The 15,257-nt window shown below is 50.5% G+C and overlaps 1 protein-coding gene across 1 annotated transcript; it reads left to right on the top strand.

The window, feature by feature from the left end:
* Positions 1 to 633: 633 nt before the first annotated feature.
* Positions 634 to 11,868, top strand: Krt77 (keratin 77). Its single transcript, XM_059247318.1, has 9 exons — positions 634 to 1,179; positions 4,956 to 5,170; positions 6,246 to 6,306; positions 6,711 to 6,806; positions 8,053 to 8,217; positions 9,323 to 9,448; positions 9,559 to 9,779; positions 10,131 to 10,165; positions 10,515 to 11,868. The coding sequence occupies exons 1-9, from the start codon at positions 634 to 636 to the stop codon at positions 10,808 to 10,810; spliced, it is 1,761 nt and encodes a 586-aa protein (XP_059103301.1). The 3' UTR covers positions 10,811 to 11,868.
* Positions 11,869 to 15,257: the final 3,389 nt, after the last annotated feature.

Below are 15,257 nucleotides of genomic sequence, written 5' to 3' on the forward strand. Positions count from 1 at the left end.
TTTTTTTACAAAAATATTATCAGTGTCAGTTTAGAAATGCTAGAACAGGAGAATATAGTTTGGGATAGTTTACCTTTGAGTCTAGGAGACATTAATACAGGGAGATGCTCACAAAACACTTTGTTGTCACACAAAAAAGATGCAAAACAAAACCAGTTTTGTGCACAGGGACAGCCCTGTTACAGCGAGTGTCTCATCCTAGCTGTGGTCCCAAGGTCACTAGACACTCCATAGTTTTACCCCCGATCTCTCAGGCACACCCCAAAGCAAACAACTCAACTGCGTTTCTTAGGAAAAGATCAGTTTGAGATTTGAGGAGAAACTCTACCGGAGTTTCCAACACTGAGATCCTGAGAGATTACTCCCCCTCGATCTCTCGGTAGTAAGAGATGAATGATAAATGATCAAGTTGGGGGAGTTTGTTGGCAATGTAATTTCAGCAACACATAGGTGTGAGGTTTTTTAAGCAGATGTTACTTGCAAATATTTCCCTCCCAGGCGTCCAGCCCAGCAGGTGTGTGTGTATATATAGGGATTGAGCCAGATCCTTTCCAAGGGAGTCACAGCTCCTTCCCTCCTGCTCTCTGCCTCCTTCCAGCTGGGCCCTTGCGTCCTCTGGTTGCCCTAGCAACCATGAACCACCGGTTTAGTTCTCAGTCTGCATTTAGCTCCAGGAGCAGGAGGGCCTACAGCAGCAGGTCCTCCTCAGGCTTTGGCGGTGGGAGACAGGCTGTGGGGTCTGTGTGTCTGGCACGGGGGAGATGTGGTGGCGGTGGTTATGGAGGGGGGTTTAGCTCCAGGAGTCTCTACAATCTGGGCGGTAGTAAAAGCATCTTTGGAAGCCTAGTGGGGAGGAGCGCCAGTGGTTTCTGCCCGGGTGGAGGAGCAGGAGGATTTGGAGGAGGAAGAAGCTTTGGGGGTGGTGGCTTTGGAGGCGGTGGCTACGGTGGTGGCAGATATGGAGGTGGCTTTGGGGGTGCCGGATTCGGCGCTAGCAATTTTGGGGTTGGGGGCTTCGGTCCTGCTTATCCTCCCGGGGGTATCCATGAGGTAACTATTAACCAGAGCCTCCTGGAGCCCCTGCACCTGGAGGTGGACCCTGAAATTCAGAGGGTCAAGACCCAGGAGCGGGAGCAGATCAAGACCCTCAACAACAAGTTTGCCTCCTTCATCGACAAGGTGAGTACCTTAGGGGCAGACAGAGTCCTTGGTCATCGTTCAAATGACCAGGAGGGCCCCACACTCCACCATAGTGCTCCGACTACTGTGCTCTTTCGGTTTGATGATGACAGTCACCTCCTCTTCTGTGTGTTCTGGGACCCAAAGGAAGCATTTGATCTGGGCTTTCACATAGATAGTATTTAATGTAGGCTTCTCAGGGATGCATTTTAAAAAATCTTTCCCCCTTTAGTAGGAAAGCAGATAAGGGGTGTGACAATACCCAATGGATACACATGACAATAATCTCACTGTCAGGCATCATTACCCATGTTCCATTCATCTATGTACCTAGTCACCCATTCACCCATTTAACCACTCACACCCAACATCCATCCTTCTACCTACCATCCACACACACATATCAATTCATCCACCCACCAACTCAACCACATCCTTCCTTCCTTCATTCATTCCTTTCTTCCTTCCTTCCTTCCTTCCTTCCTTCCTTCCTTCCTTCCTTCCTTCCTTCCTATCCATCCATCCACTTATCCATCTATCCACAAACATTCATTCACCCATCCATCTGCTTACCCACATTCATCATCCATTTATCTACTCATCCACACATCTATCCATCCACTTATCCTCTCAGGCTCACACATCTATCCATTACCCATCCATCTGTTCACATCCATCCATCTCCATCCACCCATCTATCTATCCATCCATTCATTCACCTCTATATATCTATCTGCTTATCTACACCCATGCATCTATGCATCCATCCAATATATCCACCCATCCACTCACCCTCATCTATCCATCCATTCCACACACATACCCATCCATCTATCCACCCATCCATCCACGCACCCATCCATCCATCCATCATCCATTCATTCATCCATCTGTATCCATCTACCTATATATCCATCCACCCACCCACCCACCCATCTGTCATGCATAATAACCATCCTTCTACCCACACTCATATACTCACATAATCAACTTATGCCTGCACCCATTCCCTGCTATACACTCAAATGTGTATCAACCCACCCATTTGCCCACCTATCAGTCTACCTGCCCATTTGCCCCATTCCCATTCAATTCACGATATTTTATTAGGTCTACTGTATGCCACCACACACAGAAGCTACAGGGAACCCCAAAACTAAATGGCAGGGAATTGTGACAGTTTACAGGAGATGTGGTACTATGGGGGTACTCTTTGGGTCATGGCAGCATGAAGTTCCCATGAGCTGTGTCTGCTGGATCCTGGGAGCGCTTCCCTGAGAGACCCTGGGGCTTATCTGGGTCTTGAAGGTGAAAGAAAAGCCAAACAGCTCTCAGCAGAGAGAATGTCCATGCAGCAAGGAGGCACAAAAAGTGTGACCTCTTCAGGGAATGTCAAATGTCAAAATTTCTGGGAAAGTGCCAGAAGGGAGCGTGGTGGTGACAGGGTAGAGGGACAGGCAGCAGCAGCAGCAGCAGCTGGGAAGCTGTCGTGGGCTTCAAGTGGGTGTGCTGGTGGCAGGTCTCTGCAGAAAGGAAAGTCAGTAATGCGTAATGAGGCATTCTGTCTGAGCTGCCCTTTTTACTTCACCTGGGGCCAGCAAAGGGCCACCACAGAGCCCTTTCCCCAAACTCACTGATTAGGTGTGCCTCATGTTGAGCTCCCTGAGGAGAGGTTGGCAGACAGTAAAAACCTTCCTTTTGGCACTTGCAGAGGGAGGCACAATGGCACTGCTTGATATCAGGGCGAGTGTTGGAGATGGAGCGATGTGTGAGCAGGAGGAGGACATAGAGGGCAGGTCATGGGCAGCCCCAGGGAGTTCAACAGAACCAGGTGCTTGTGGCTACTTCTGATCACTCTGGAAGAGAAACCCAAAGGCTTGCCTGGAGCAAGGACTTAATAGTGAAGGAGATGATACCAGGAGGTCAAAGTTGGCCAAGGGAGGAACAGGGAAAACTGACATTGACAAAATACCACAGACTTCTGGAAATTAATCTGGGGTTTTCTCTGGATCAAGGCTCCTGCCATCAACAGAGGCCCATTTAGTTTTACAGCCGGGTAGCAAGGTACAGGAGATAGTGGCTTCCTGTTCTCCCTTCGGAGCAGGCCGTGATGACCATCAGCCAGCTGGGCCTCCAATCTGGGAGAAAGCAAGCTTTTGTTACTATAATTTCTTGGCCTGCTTTCCCATTAGCTTTGACCTGTTCCCAACAGCACAGCAGAGCCGTCCCTCGAAAGGACAGCACCCTCTCCATCATAAATCCTCCCCTGGCACCTTGTCTCATTTGGAATAAAAACCACAACCTGAGAAGGCCCATACCAACTATGCCGCTGTCACCAAACACAAGGCTGTAATGGAGTGTAGAACTGATTTTTCCACTCCCTGGGAGTGTCATCACAGAACAAAAATAGATAGTGGCAGGAATTCCTCGTGGGGGTGTTACAAGCTGTGCTGACAGGTCTGCTCTGAGAACTGATTACTCAATCCCTTGCTATGATACAACCAGCCAAGATAAGCCTGAGAGATGATGTTCCCTGCACACATTCTTCTGATTAGAGTCAGAATTCAAAGGGACTTGGCAAGGGCTGGTTCCTTAGACAGGTGGAGTCTCAGGGGCCCGGCGACTCTGAGTGGCTTATAGTCCTTCATCATAGGATAGTGTCTGCAAAGTGCTGTTCTGATTCCCCCTCCCTTTCACAGCTCCTGGAGGAGGGAGCTGGACTTGGAGATCTCTCTCTCTCTCTCTCTCTCTCTCTCTCTCTCTCTCTCTCTCTCAATGTGTATGTGTGAATGGATGTGTTTATAAATATATTTATGTAGGAATACGTTTGTGTGTACAAGTGAGTGTGTGCGTGTGAATGCGAGTATATGTGAATATGCCTGTGTGTATGAATGTGAATACTTGTGCATGTAAATATGTATATATAAGCATATGGTGAACATTTACATATGTATATGAATATGTGAGAATGTGTGTGTGTGCACATATGCAGAGTTCCCAAGGGAAGCACACTGTTGGCACAACCATCTCTATCACTTCATGGGAGAGGAAGCTCCACCCACGGGCAACTGGCAGGGGACAGTGAAAGCTGGGTTTTGTGACGTGAAGGACGATCCACACACTTGATCTAGGCAGCCAGCCCCACTCTGTGTCCAGTCTTTGTTCCCACAGTTCTAGGGGAAGAAGCGATGAAAAAACAGGGCCATGTCCACCCTCCATTTCCTGGACTTACAAGGAACTAGTAGTCTCGGACTTTCCCCAAACAGCTGTCAGCACAAAGTTCTTACTTGGGGCATTTGAATGCATTGCAGGATTTAAAAGAGGGGAAGCACTCATTGTGAAAATTCTGACTGGGCTGTAATAGCATTTCAATGAGGTTGCTGTCTTGAAAACCACAGTTTCAGGCAGCACACACATGGTAGTGGATGCCGGCGGCACCCACCGAAGCTTGCCCAGGATGTTCCAAGACTCGCTGTTCCTTCTGCCTTCTAGTCCTCAGCCATGTGCCCCACACTCCAATTGTAAAGGCAAAGGAAATGGCAACTGCTCATTTTGGCATGGATGAATTGAGTGTGGGGTGAGAGCTCTGTTATGTAAGGGGTGTACCTGGATGAAACTGAGGTGACCTGAAAAACCGCATTACCTCTCCTGATGGCCTGAAGGCCCGTGTTGAATTTCTGAGGCTTGAGTGTGCTGTAAGGCCGCTGATGGCTCTTCCCATGGAGAAAGCTGTTCTGACTCACAGCCTGGGGTATACTGGGGACCTTGCTCTTTAGGTGCGCTTCCTGGAGCAGCAGAACCAGGTGCTGCAGACAAAATGGGAGCTGCTGCAGCAGGTGAACACCTCGACTCGGACCAGCAGCCTGGAGCCTCTCTTTGAGAGTTACATCAGTCAACTGCAGAGGCAGTTGGACTTTCTAAACTCCGAGAGGTCGCGCCAAAACTTGGAGATCAGGAGCATGCAGGATGTCGTGGAGGACTACAAGAGCAAGTAAGGATCCAGGTGGGGAGAGGTCAAGGAGAAGCATGGCAGGGTCCTCCTGCTACAGTGGGACCAGGGACAGTCATGTGGGCTCTGCATTGTATGACTGCAGGGGGTGACATTTTACATGTGACAGTCTTGGAGGATAGCAGTGACAGGCAGCTGTCAATTACATTGAGCAGGAAAGGGCAAGCCCCATCTACAAGCTCATCTCTCTGTCTAGAGTGCCCCCTCCTTGCTGAGTACTATGAGGAGCAGATCTGTGGTTCTAAAACTTAAGCATGCATCACGTTATTGTATCAGACTCTGCATCCCACCCCAGTGGTTCTGATCCAGGGAGTCAGGATGCAGCCAGAGCATATGTATATTGAACATATTTCCATGTGATGATAATTCTAGCGGATTGGGGACCACTGAGAAGCACTGGTTGAAATGATACTTAACAGTTTTTAGTATTGGTGCTTACTAAGAACCAGCAATTATTGGCAATGCTGGTAGGGATGGCAGGAGTTGAGTTTCAGACCAGCTGTTCATGAACAACTGTGAGTGCCTAAGGGGCATCTCCTACATCTCCCACCTCAAGGGGTACAGATGCTTCTCTTAACATCACCTTGAAATGCTTACTGTGTTGGATCACGGGAGGGTCACGTGTGTGAGTCAATTGGGAAAAATAAAACTCACATTGGAGGTCATAGGTGGGGACAGAACTATAGATGAAATGTTTTTCTCTTAAAAGATTTAGTCAAATGGTTTTAACTTTATGGAATTCATGGAAAAGTTTGAGGCAAACATTTATAAAGTTGGAACATCAGAACAAATAGGGACATTTGGGGACATTCTGTGTGTCTCTGAGTTCTTCATGTTGGGTCCTTGTTCTTACTGTTGGTTAGGAGGATTGGGAGTTCCCCCCAGCCATTCATCACTGAGGCCAGAACACCAGGCCCTGGCAGGGGTCAGCGGTGCTGGGAGCAAGGCTGTGGGTTCAGGACAGTGGAGGCTTGGGGAAGTCTAGGCTCTCTGCGGGGAGGCTGAACCTTAGGAGCCCAGGTTAGCCCTTGCAGCCTGCTTCCTGCCTCCATCACAGGTATGAGGATGAAATCAACAAGCGGACCAATGCCGAGAATGACTTCGTTGTTATGAAGAAGGTAAGGGAAAGAGGGGTCATCAGGGAGCTGAGGACTGGGTAGGACAAACCCCTGAGGGACGCTCTGTGCTATGGACAGGTGAACCCTTGGGACAGCACGACGTAGGCTCTGCCTGATTGCAGGACACTTGTGCAGAAAGAAGTCAGACAGACACTGCCTTGAGATCTGGGGAGGGACCTGGGGAGCAGAGGTGGCTGCCACATGTGGAGGTTGCTGTGCCTCTTTCTGGTTAGGAATGTCAGTTTCAAGGTCCCTGATTTGAGTGAAGTGATGACATTTTTAGTCAGGAACTAAACCCAGAGAGCATTTGCCACTGTCCTGGGACCAGCCATGAAGCTGGTGTCAGGCAATGCCTGGGTGATGAAGTCAAACTTTTTTTTTTTTTTTTTTTTTTGGTCACTCAGGATGTGGATGCTGCTTTCATGGGCAAATCAGACCTGCAATCCAAAGTGGACACGCTGTATGGGGAGGTCAACTTCCTGAAATATCTATTTGATACGGTGAGTTCAGTCCTGAGGAGAAGCCCTTTTCTTTCCCCACATCCCATAAGAGTATGAGCTGGAGAAGGTTCATCACACCAGTCTCCCAACTCTTCATATTGGGGCAGCCATTCCCTCAGCTTCAAGGGTTCTGGTGAGAGCAGTGGAGATGTGGGTGGAGCAGTGAGGATCTTGAGTAGGTGAGGGGGAAGTACTTTCCTGCTGTATTCTCAGGCCACCTGGGACACGAGGTGACAACCAGGTCCTCATGCTCTGTGGGAAGTCCATCAGGCTCTGGGAGAACCCCGCAGAAAACGATAGGAGGGATTTTGTGGAGAAGACAAATGGAAGGGAAGCCCCAGGTCCACCTGTCACCTGTGTCCAACTTGGGGGTGTGTACCCCCAGCTGAGTGCTGTATTAGAAGCCCTCTCACCTTATGGGCATGTCCGTTCAGCAGAAGAACTATGAACTGAGAGATTCAATTATGTGCTTGGTCAGGCGGTTAGCCAGGTGACTCCAAACTGGAGCCCTTTCTGCTGTCGCTGAGAGCTCTTACGGCTACAGGGAGCAACTGTGTCTTCAAAGAGCTGTAGCAAAAAGGTGGTGAAGCGCCCTGCAGTCCGGGGCACCAGAGCAAGACTGGGACAAGTACAAGAGAGGCATGATGGAGAAGGCAGTCAGGGTCTCCTTCCTCCTGCCAAGATGCCTGGGCTGCTGTGGATATCGCTCTATATAAATAAAGCACTGATTGGCCAGTGACCAGGCAGGAAGTATAGGTGGGACAAGGAGAGAGGAGAACTGAGGAAGGAAGAAGGAAAGAGGGATCGGCTGGAGCCACCGCCAAGACAAGGAAGATGTAAAGTACCGGTAAGCCACGAGCCACGTGGCAAACTAAAGATTAATAGAAATGGGCTGAATATAAGAGTGAGAGCTAGACAATGATAGGCCTGAGCTAATGGCCAAGCAGTTTAAATAATGTAAGATTCTGTGTGTTTATTTTATAAGTGGGCTCTGGGACTAGTGGGACTTGGTGGTGGGAGTTGGAGAAAAATTCTCCAGCTACACTGGGCCCCATCACATTTGGTTGAGATACTTAAGACCCTCCGTTTACATTTCATAGCATATAACAATTCAGAGAGCTTTCCCCCAAGAGGCCCTTCTAGCTCAGATTCTGGCTTCCCCAGACAGCCTTGAGGGAGAAGCAGGGAGAAAACTGAGGCTCTGGGAGGTGGGTGGAAGGAATGAACTGTGCTCCATGTCTCACAGGAGCTGTCCCAGATGCAGACCAACATCAGTGACACCAATGTCATCCTATCGATGGACAATAACCGTTCCCTGGACCTGGACAGCATCATCGATGCTGTGCGTGTCCAATATGAATTAATTACTCAGAAGAGCAAGGACGAGGCGGAGGCACTGTACCAGAGCAAGGTGAGATCGGGCTCCAAGTTTGCTCTCCCAAATAAGATCATCCTCCTCTTCTCACCATTCTGACTGTATGTGGTGAGTTCCTGCCTGTTTCTGCTATTTCTTTTAGTTAATACTTATGGAGAACTCATAGGTGCCAGACTGCCTAATTTCCCAAGCCTTGTAACAAGCGACTGCCATTAAACCCTAACTAAACTCAGGCGTGCAAACTACAAACATGTTCTTTAACCACCACCACATTTGCTGTTTTTATTTTTCATGACGCTATCTTTTTTATTTTTTATTTTCTCTTTTATATATCACTGAGAAACGACGTTCTGTGACTCCAAATAGTCTACCACTTTCTTAGCAGTATGGAAACTTACTGGGTGACCATTCGTCACTATGCCGTTGGGCATATTTTATGATACCTCTTAGGTATGAATCCATGTTTCCGAGCAGTTAAGACTCCAGTTGAAGGAACAAAGGCTGGCAGCCCAGGCACTGAATTCTGAGTAGGCAGGATGTGGTGATCTGCTTTGTGAATTTTTGGAGCCAACTCTAAGGTCACTGGCCTCTGTCCCACAGTCTGAAAACGGATGTTCTGGGATGCAGTGGGTTTTGTCACGGCACTGGGGAAGGGGAGCTTTGTCAGAAGGCACATTTTCTTCAGCTCTTCTGAGGATGCCCTGTGTGTAGTCTGCTTGATGGCTGGCACAGGGGAGAGAAAACCGTGAACATGGGAACCACTCTGGAAAAGGGACAAGAAATACGGTGTGTGGGAGAGAGTGAGGGGGTCCCAGTGTGAGTGAGGATGGTGTGAGAGCCTAGGTGGTAAAAGGCATTGAGGAAGAGATTTGTCTGGGTGGGATCTGATCCTGCCCAGAGACGGGGATATGAGGGAGGAGGGAGGCTTGCTACAGTGGTGTGTGTGTGTGTGTGTGTGTGTGTGTGTGTGTGTGTGTGTGTGTACGTACTGTGTCTACACATGTCTTTTTGACCCTCAGCTGAGGGATGGGTGTATGTAGGATCACAACTCTAGGTGGCATTACTCCAAGAGACAGCAGCCCAGAGCGTTTGCCACCAGTGAGCCACAGGTGCTGACCATGGTGCTGCCTCTGACCCACAGTACCAGGAGCTGCAGGTGACAGCCGGGAAACACGGAGATGACCTAAAGAACAGCAGGATGGAGATCGCCGAGCTCAACCGCAGCATCCAGAGGCTGCAGGCAGAGATCGCCGCCGTCAAGAAGCAGGTGTGATGGGTGCTCACGGTGGGCTCACCAGACATGCCAACTCCCCTAAGCCTCGGGTCAGATTCCAGAAGCTCAAGACCTCTGTGGTCCTCCACTTGTCTCTGGTATAGATCGAACAGATGCATGGGTCCATTACTGACGCGGAGGACAGAGGAGAAAGGGCTCTCCAGGATGCAAAGCAGAAGTTGCAAGACATGGATGACGCCCTGCAGCAGTCTAAGGAGGAGCTGGCCAGGCTGCTGAGAGACTACCAGGCAATGCTGGGGGCCAAGCTGTCCTTGGATGTGGAGATCGCCACCTACCGCCAGCTGCTGGAGGGCGAGGAGAGCAGGTGTGTGCACAGCAGCCATGTTCCCTGGGCCAAAGATGTGGATGTACCCATGAGGCACTGAGGCTGGGGAAAGGCTCTGCCTGGTGTTCCCAGAAGGATTGGTGGCCCTCGGAGAGCAGAAACGTTCAAGCTAGGACGGATAGGTTAGAAGGGGAGGGGAGAAGCCACTGTTACCACCCGCTTTCTCCCAAGCACCATGCTCCTGTACTCCGGCCTAAGCTAGGTGCGGCCAGGTGTGACCCACAAATGCTATGAGGCTTCATGGAAGTGCTCGGGGAGGGGACAACTATACTCTACCCTTACGCCAGCGTCCCTGCTCCTATGGCTGATGGTTGTGTTTTGATTTCACAGGATGTCAGGGGAGTTGCAGAGTCAAGTGAGCATCTGTAAGTAGCAGCGTCCAGGGATGGAGGCTGGATGGGCTGGGCCGGGTTGCCTTTGCTTTCTAGTCTCAAACAAGGAACACCATAGTGAGCAAGGCCTGCTCTTCTTGCTTGTGATACTTGACAACACTGGCTAGAGATCATTAGGAGAGCACAGGGGACCTGACTCTAAACAGGGGTGGCACACTTAAATGAATGCCTGCAGCCTTTTAAAATGCTCAGTTGACTTCCAGTGGCCTCTGTTTTGCAAAGTGGAGGTCACCACTGACCACGGGCTGCAGGCACTCAAGGCAGGTGTAGCTGGGTCCCCCTGTCGAGTCCTTCTGACCATTGTGTGTCTGTCCGGGTGCAGCTGTGCATAGCAGTCAGGTGACCGTAGGCGGAGGCGGCAGCTCAGGAGGTTACGGCGGCGGCGGCGGCGGCGGATTCGGCGGCTCCCGCGGGGGCGGTAGTGGCAGTTACGGAGGAGGAGCGGCCTCCCGCGGGAGCGGCGGCGGCGGGAGCTACGGCTCCAGCAGCAAAAGCAGCAGCAAATACGGCGGCGGCAGCGGTGGCGGCGGCAGCGGTGGCGGCCGGAGCGGCGGCTCCTCCCGCACTCAGATAGTGCAGACCTCCACCCACAGCTCGCGCAGGCGCGTGGTGGAGTAGCGGCCACGTGGCTGCAGTACCTCTCCGGCGGCAGCCTTTTCGCCAAAACCTCCCAGGCTCTCTCACCTACCTTTTCCCAATGGGTCTCAGCAAGCTTCCAGATCACTTCGACTCTGGGTGGGGAAGCAAGTCAGTGTTACAGCCTCTTCATTTAGTCAAAGACACATGCTCACTCGGGCACCCCTCCGCTGGTCCCTCCATTGTCCTGATCCCCAGGGCCCTTGTTCAGCAATGAAGAAAAAGAGCTTGGATAGCAACATCACTAGGGGCCTCAGTCCCAGGTCCCCTTTCCTAAAACTGGGTAGCTCAGTAAATAATACCCCATCTCCTCCGTGACCTTCTGAAACCTTCCCTCCCAAAAGCCTATTGCAAGGCGAGCTTGTTTAGTGAGGGGCACATCTGAGCCCAGGGCCACCGGGGCTCCTTCCTCTGTAGCCTCACGCTCCCTCACCCTGATGGCAAGGGTAGGTTTGTTGTTCTGATTCCCTGGGTTTACAGCCCCAGGTAGGGATGTTTCAGTGGGCATGGGAACTTAAGCCCTTGTCCAAGGAATGGCTGTTTTCGGCAGTGGGTGAGAGTGGGATGGGGTGGACAATCAAACTTTGGGTCTGTGCCCCCCTTCCAGCAGTCCCCTGTATTTGGAGCCAGCCCCCTCTAGAACTCTGCTGAGAATTGCCCAAACACCGGACACCTGTAGGGCAGCCCTGCTCCATCCCAGAGCCAGGGCCTGAGGAATGAGAAGTGTTGACTTGGGTTGTGGAGAGGTCCGGCCTTGTGCCAGTCTGGAAATGGCCTGGGTTTTGGCGGCAATCCAGCTATCTCCCCCTGATCTCCCGAGTCCCTTCCGATCTCTGATTCTGAGCACACTGCCAAACTTTGACTCCTAATTAAAAGTTTAATTTACAGTTCTACGAACATCCTTGAACTGCACTGAGGGTGCAGGAAGAGGAATGTACCAGCCAACGAACAGTTACGGAAGGGAATGTGGCTTTGCTTCCAAATTCTGGAGTCCCCTTCACTGGCTTGCTGAGTCTGTAATTCTGTCTGGAATGGCTTCTCTGTAGGGGTCCCCTGGGGAATGCTTGTGACTTAGTTGCATGGTTGGAAGCTGTTCTTCAAAGGGCTTGGCAGTCCTGTTTTTTTCTACAATAAATTTTTCTGTGATCTCAGTATATTGTGTGGTCAGGAGACGAGTTATTATTTCTTCAGTTCTTTGAAATAATTCAAATTTGGGAAGTTAAGACTTATTATTATTATTATTATTATTATTTGTGTGTGTGTGTGTGTGTGTGTGCGTGTGTGTGTATAGGTATATCTATAAAGGCACATGTGTGTGCAGGTTTGTGCATTTGCCCATGGAGCCAGAGGACATCAGCTGTTGGTCCTTGGGTGTTGTCCATCTTCTTTGTGGGGGGAAAGGTTCCCTTACTGACTTGTAACTTGCCAATTAGGCCGGTCTGGCGGGCTAGCCAGTGAGCCCCATGCACCCACCAATCTCTGCCTAACCTGGTGCTAAGATTGCAAGTGTGTGTAGTAGGGGTGATTGTCTGTGCTTCACCCTTGGAGCATCGCCTAGTAGACAACTACCCCTACAGTGTGTCACCATGCCAGGCTTTTGAGCTGTAGGTTCTGGGAGATCAATCAGGTCCTCATGCTTGTAAGGCAAGCACGTTCCCGTGGTGCTATCATTATCCCCCAAGGATTATTGTCTTTGTTATTTTTTTATTGTAAAAGCAGCACACCATCTTGAAAAGGCTCCCAAGCTCTCACCCTTGCTAATCATGCAAAAGCAAGCTGCACAGTTGTTCAACATCTGTGTCGCTCCTGTGATGGCTGTGGATAATTGTGCAGCAGGCAGTGGCCTGGGCACTGAGATAGATGCCACCTAGAATGGTTTCTGGATCTCGAGGTACTGCGGCACAAATGACGCATTATAAGGTGAGAGAGGCTCAGAGGGAAGAGAAAGCAGAGCATGCATCCAGCTCGCCAGCTTGATGGTGGAAACGATACTCCTCTCCCAAACCCAGGACCCAAGCAGACCCAGAGCTAGCACGTGGGGCTGCAGCAGGGGTCACTGGAGGGCAGAGACTGGAGAGTGGTGTGGGGCTTGGGGTTAAAGCTGGAGCAGATGTGGGCAGGAAGCCAGGGAGGGTGCTCTGGACAGGAGACTGAAAGGAAGCATGAGACTATGTGAGTGAGAGTGAGCAGTGCCATGGGAGAAACTGAACCAGGAGGCGAGGGAGTGGAGGCCCATCCACTGAGCAGAGACCCATTCACTGAGCGGATGCCCATTCACTGAGAGGAGGCCCATTCACTGACGGTGAACAAGGGCCAGGGCATCTTTAATAGATTCTTTAAGGAAGCAAGATGCAGAAATTATAAAAATGGAGTCAACCACTCCATAACTGCCTCGGAAGTGGGATTTCAGAGTCGGTGTGAGGGAGCCTTATAAGATTTGTGACCTGGCTTCTCATTCAATGAAGGAATACAGATAGAATTTAGATACGAGATGCATTCAGTTTTGACTACAGCCTACATTGGTAAGATGTGTTCCCAGGCACACCTGACATTCTGTCTTGGCAGCCAGCCTGTTGGAAGCAGGCTAAGGAAGAGAGAGATGAACAGAGGGATTGTTACAACAGAAGAAGAGAAAGAGGATATGGAAACAAGGTTTTGTACTTAAAGTAAAAAAGCCAAGAGCCCGGGCAGCAGCCAAGGAAGAGGTGGATAGACAGCACTGAGCACAAAAATGATTGACAGCGTTTACCCGTCGGTGAGAACACATTAGTCAACAGGGCGTGGTGATGACTGAGGACAGCTGTGGGAACCAGGAAGAGGAGAACCAGGAAGAGCCCTGTTCAGTCCTTCAGTCCCTTTTGTTGTGAGACCACTCTGGGGGCTCTGAATGCCAACACTGGTAACAGAAGCCTATTCAGAGAACAGTGACCAGGGCAGTAGTGGTGGGCATAAGAAGCCTGGTCATCGTGGAATGGCTGGAAGTTCTGGAGAGAAGCCTGGGGCAGAGGGAGATGGGCTTATTAGCTGCAGAGATTTGAAGAGCCTGCCTAGACAAGGAGGTTTGGCCCCAGCTGATGACCCACTTGGACAGGTGGAGCTACAGTAGATTTGATTCCGTATGAGAGACGCCAACTGCTTAGCTGCGATGAAAGAGGCCCCTTGGAGGGTTGAGGGAAGTCACAAAAAATGGTGGGGATATGTGCATGGAGGCACTTCACGTTTCTGCTGCCCTAAGCGTGCATGTGGGAGAGCCAGAGGAAAATAGGGGATCCTGCTTTGTATGTTTAATAGGAAGAATAAGGTCAGACACCAGGGAAGGCCAAGCGCCAAGCCAGGGTCGTAAAACAAACCTGAGCTTTCTGGCAGTGCTAGACACAGTTGAGGGTGTGACCTGGGATCACTCATCTATGTATGATGATTGGAAGGGAACCCAGGGTGACTCTGGGAAAAAGCATCAGGATGGGGCTAGTCAGAGGCCATCTTGCCCATCCTCCTGTGCAGGAGTTGGGATTGCCCCAGAAAACACAGCCCTGCCTTTTCTAACTCCCAAAGACTTGACTATCTTAGTCAGAGAGGAATGGAAACTGTAGACCAGAAGGAGGGAACCAAATGCCCCAGTTCTAGGATTGTGGGCAGGGAGGTGCTCCAGAGCAGGGGCGTGGTGGGAGAGGGGGAGGAGGCAAGCAAAGATCGCTCACAGTCTAGAATCTAGAGTCTATATGCTTATGTTCTGGGCAACAGGGAGTTCTCTAGGGCTTGAACTAGGGAGACTGGCACTGGGAGCCATCGGAAGACTCTTGAGAAGGTTCCTTGGTCAATGAGCAGTCTCACTAGGGCCAATGCCATCACACCCAGATCAATCCCAGTGAGAATAACAAGCAAGTCTATAAACTGTACAGAAGGCCTAGCTTGTATCAGCTCATGTGGTTTCCATTGTCACTGTGACAGGATCTAGGAGGTCCCGGTGGGGGCTCAGTGAGGTATTCCATAATGCTGAGATAGTGCTTTCCCATAAGGTAGGTAGCCAGAAGGAGAGCAAAGCTGGCCTATCATCCATCATCTGCCAGATATGGACTGGCAGGAGCTAGTGTGGCTTCCAGGAGAACTTTGCCAGCTGCTCCTCCCCCTGGGAGTCTGTGGCAGGGTGGGCCACAATAGAAATCTAAATTTAATTCTGCCAGCTTCTCAGCTGCAGAGATTTTTATCTAGGACATGGTGAACAGGAAGAACAGCCATTGGCTCACCACCGTTCTAACTCCATCTGACCTTGGATGAGATGTGCGTGTCTGGGCTGGGAAAGTTCTCAGTCTAAGGAGGAGTCTTGAGATTGCCACCCAATTGCCTAGCCCTTTGGCCCAGGAGGATCTTCAAATTAAAGAGCCAGGTGCTCCAGCAGTCCCTCTGCAAGCTCTCTGTTGCTCCTATGGCT

Source organism: Peromyscus eremicus, chromosome 20, assembly GCF_949786415.1.
Source record: "Peromyscus eremicus chromosome 20, PerEre_H2_v1, whole genome shotgun sequence".
Taxonomy (NCBI): domain Eukaryota; kingdom Metazoa; phylum Chordata; class Mammalia; order Rodentia; family Cricetidae; genus Peromyscus; species Peromyscus eremicus.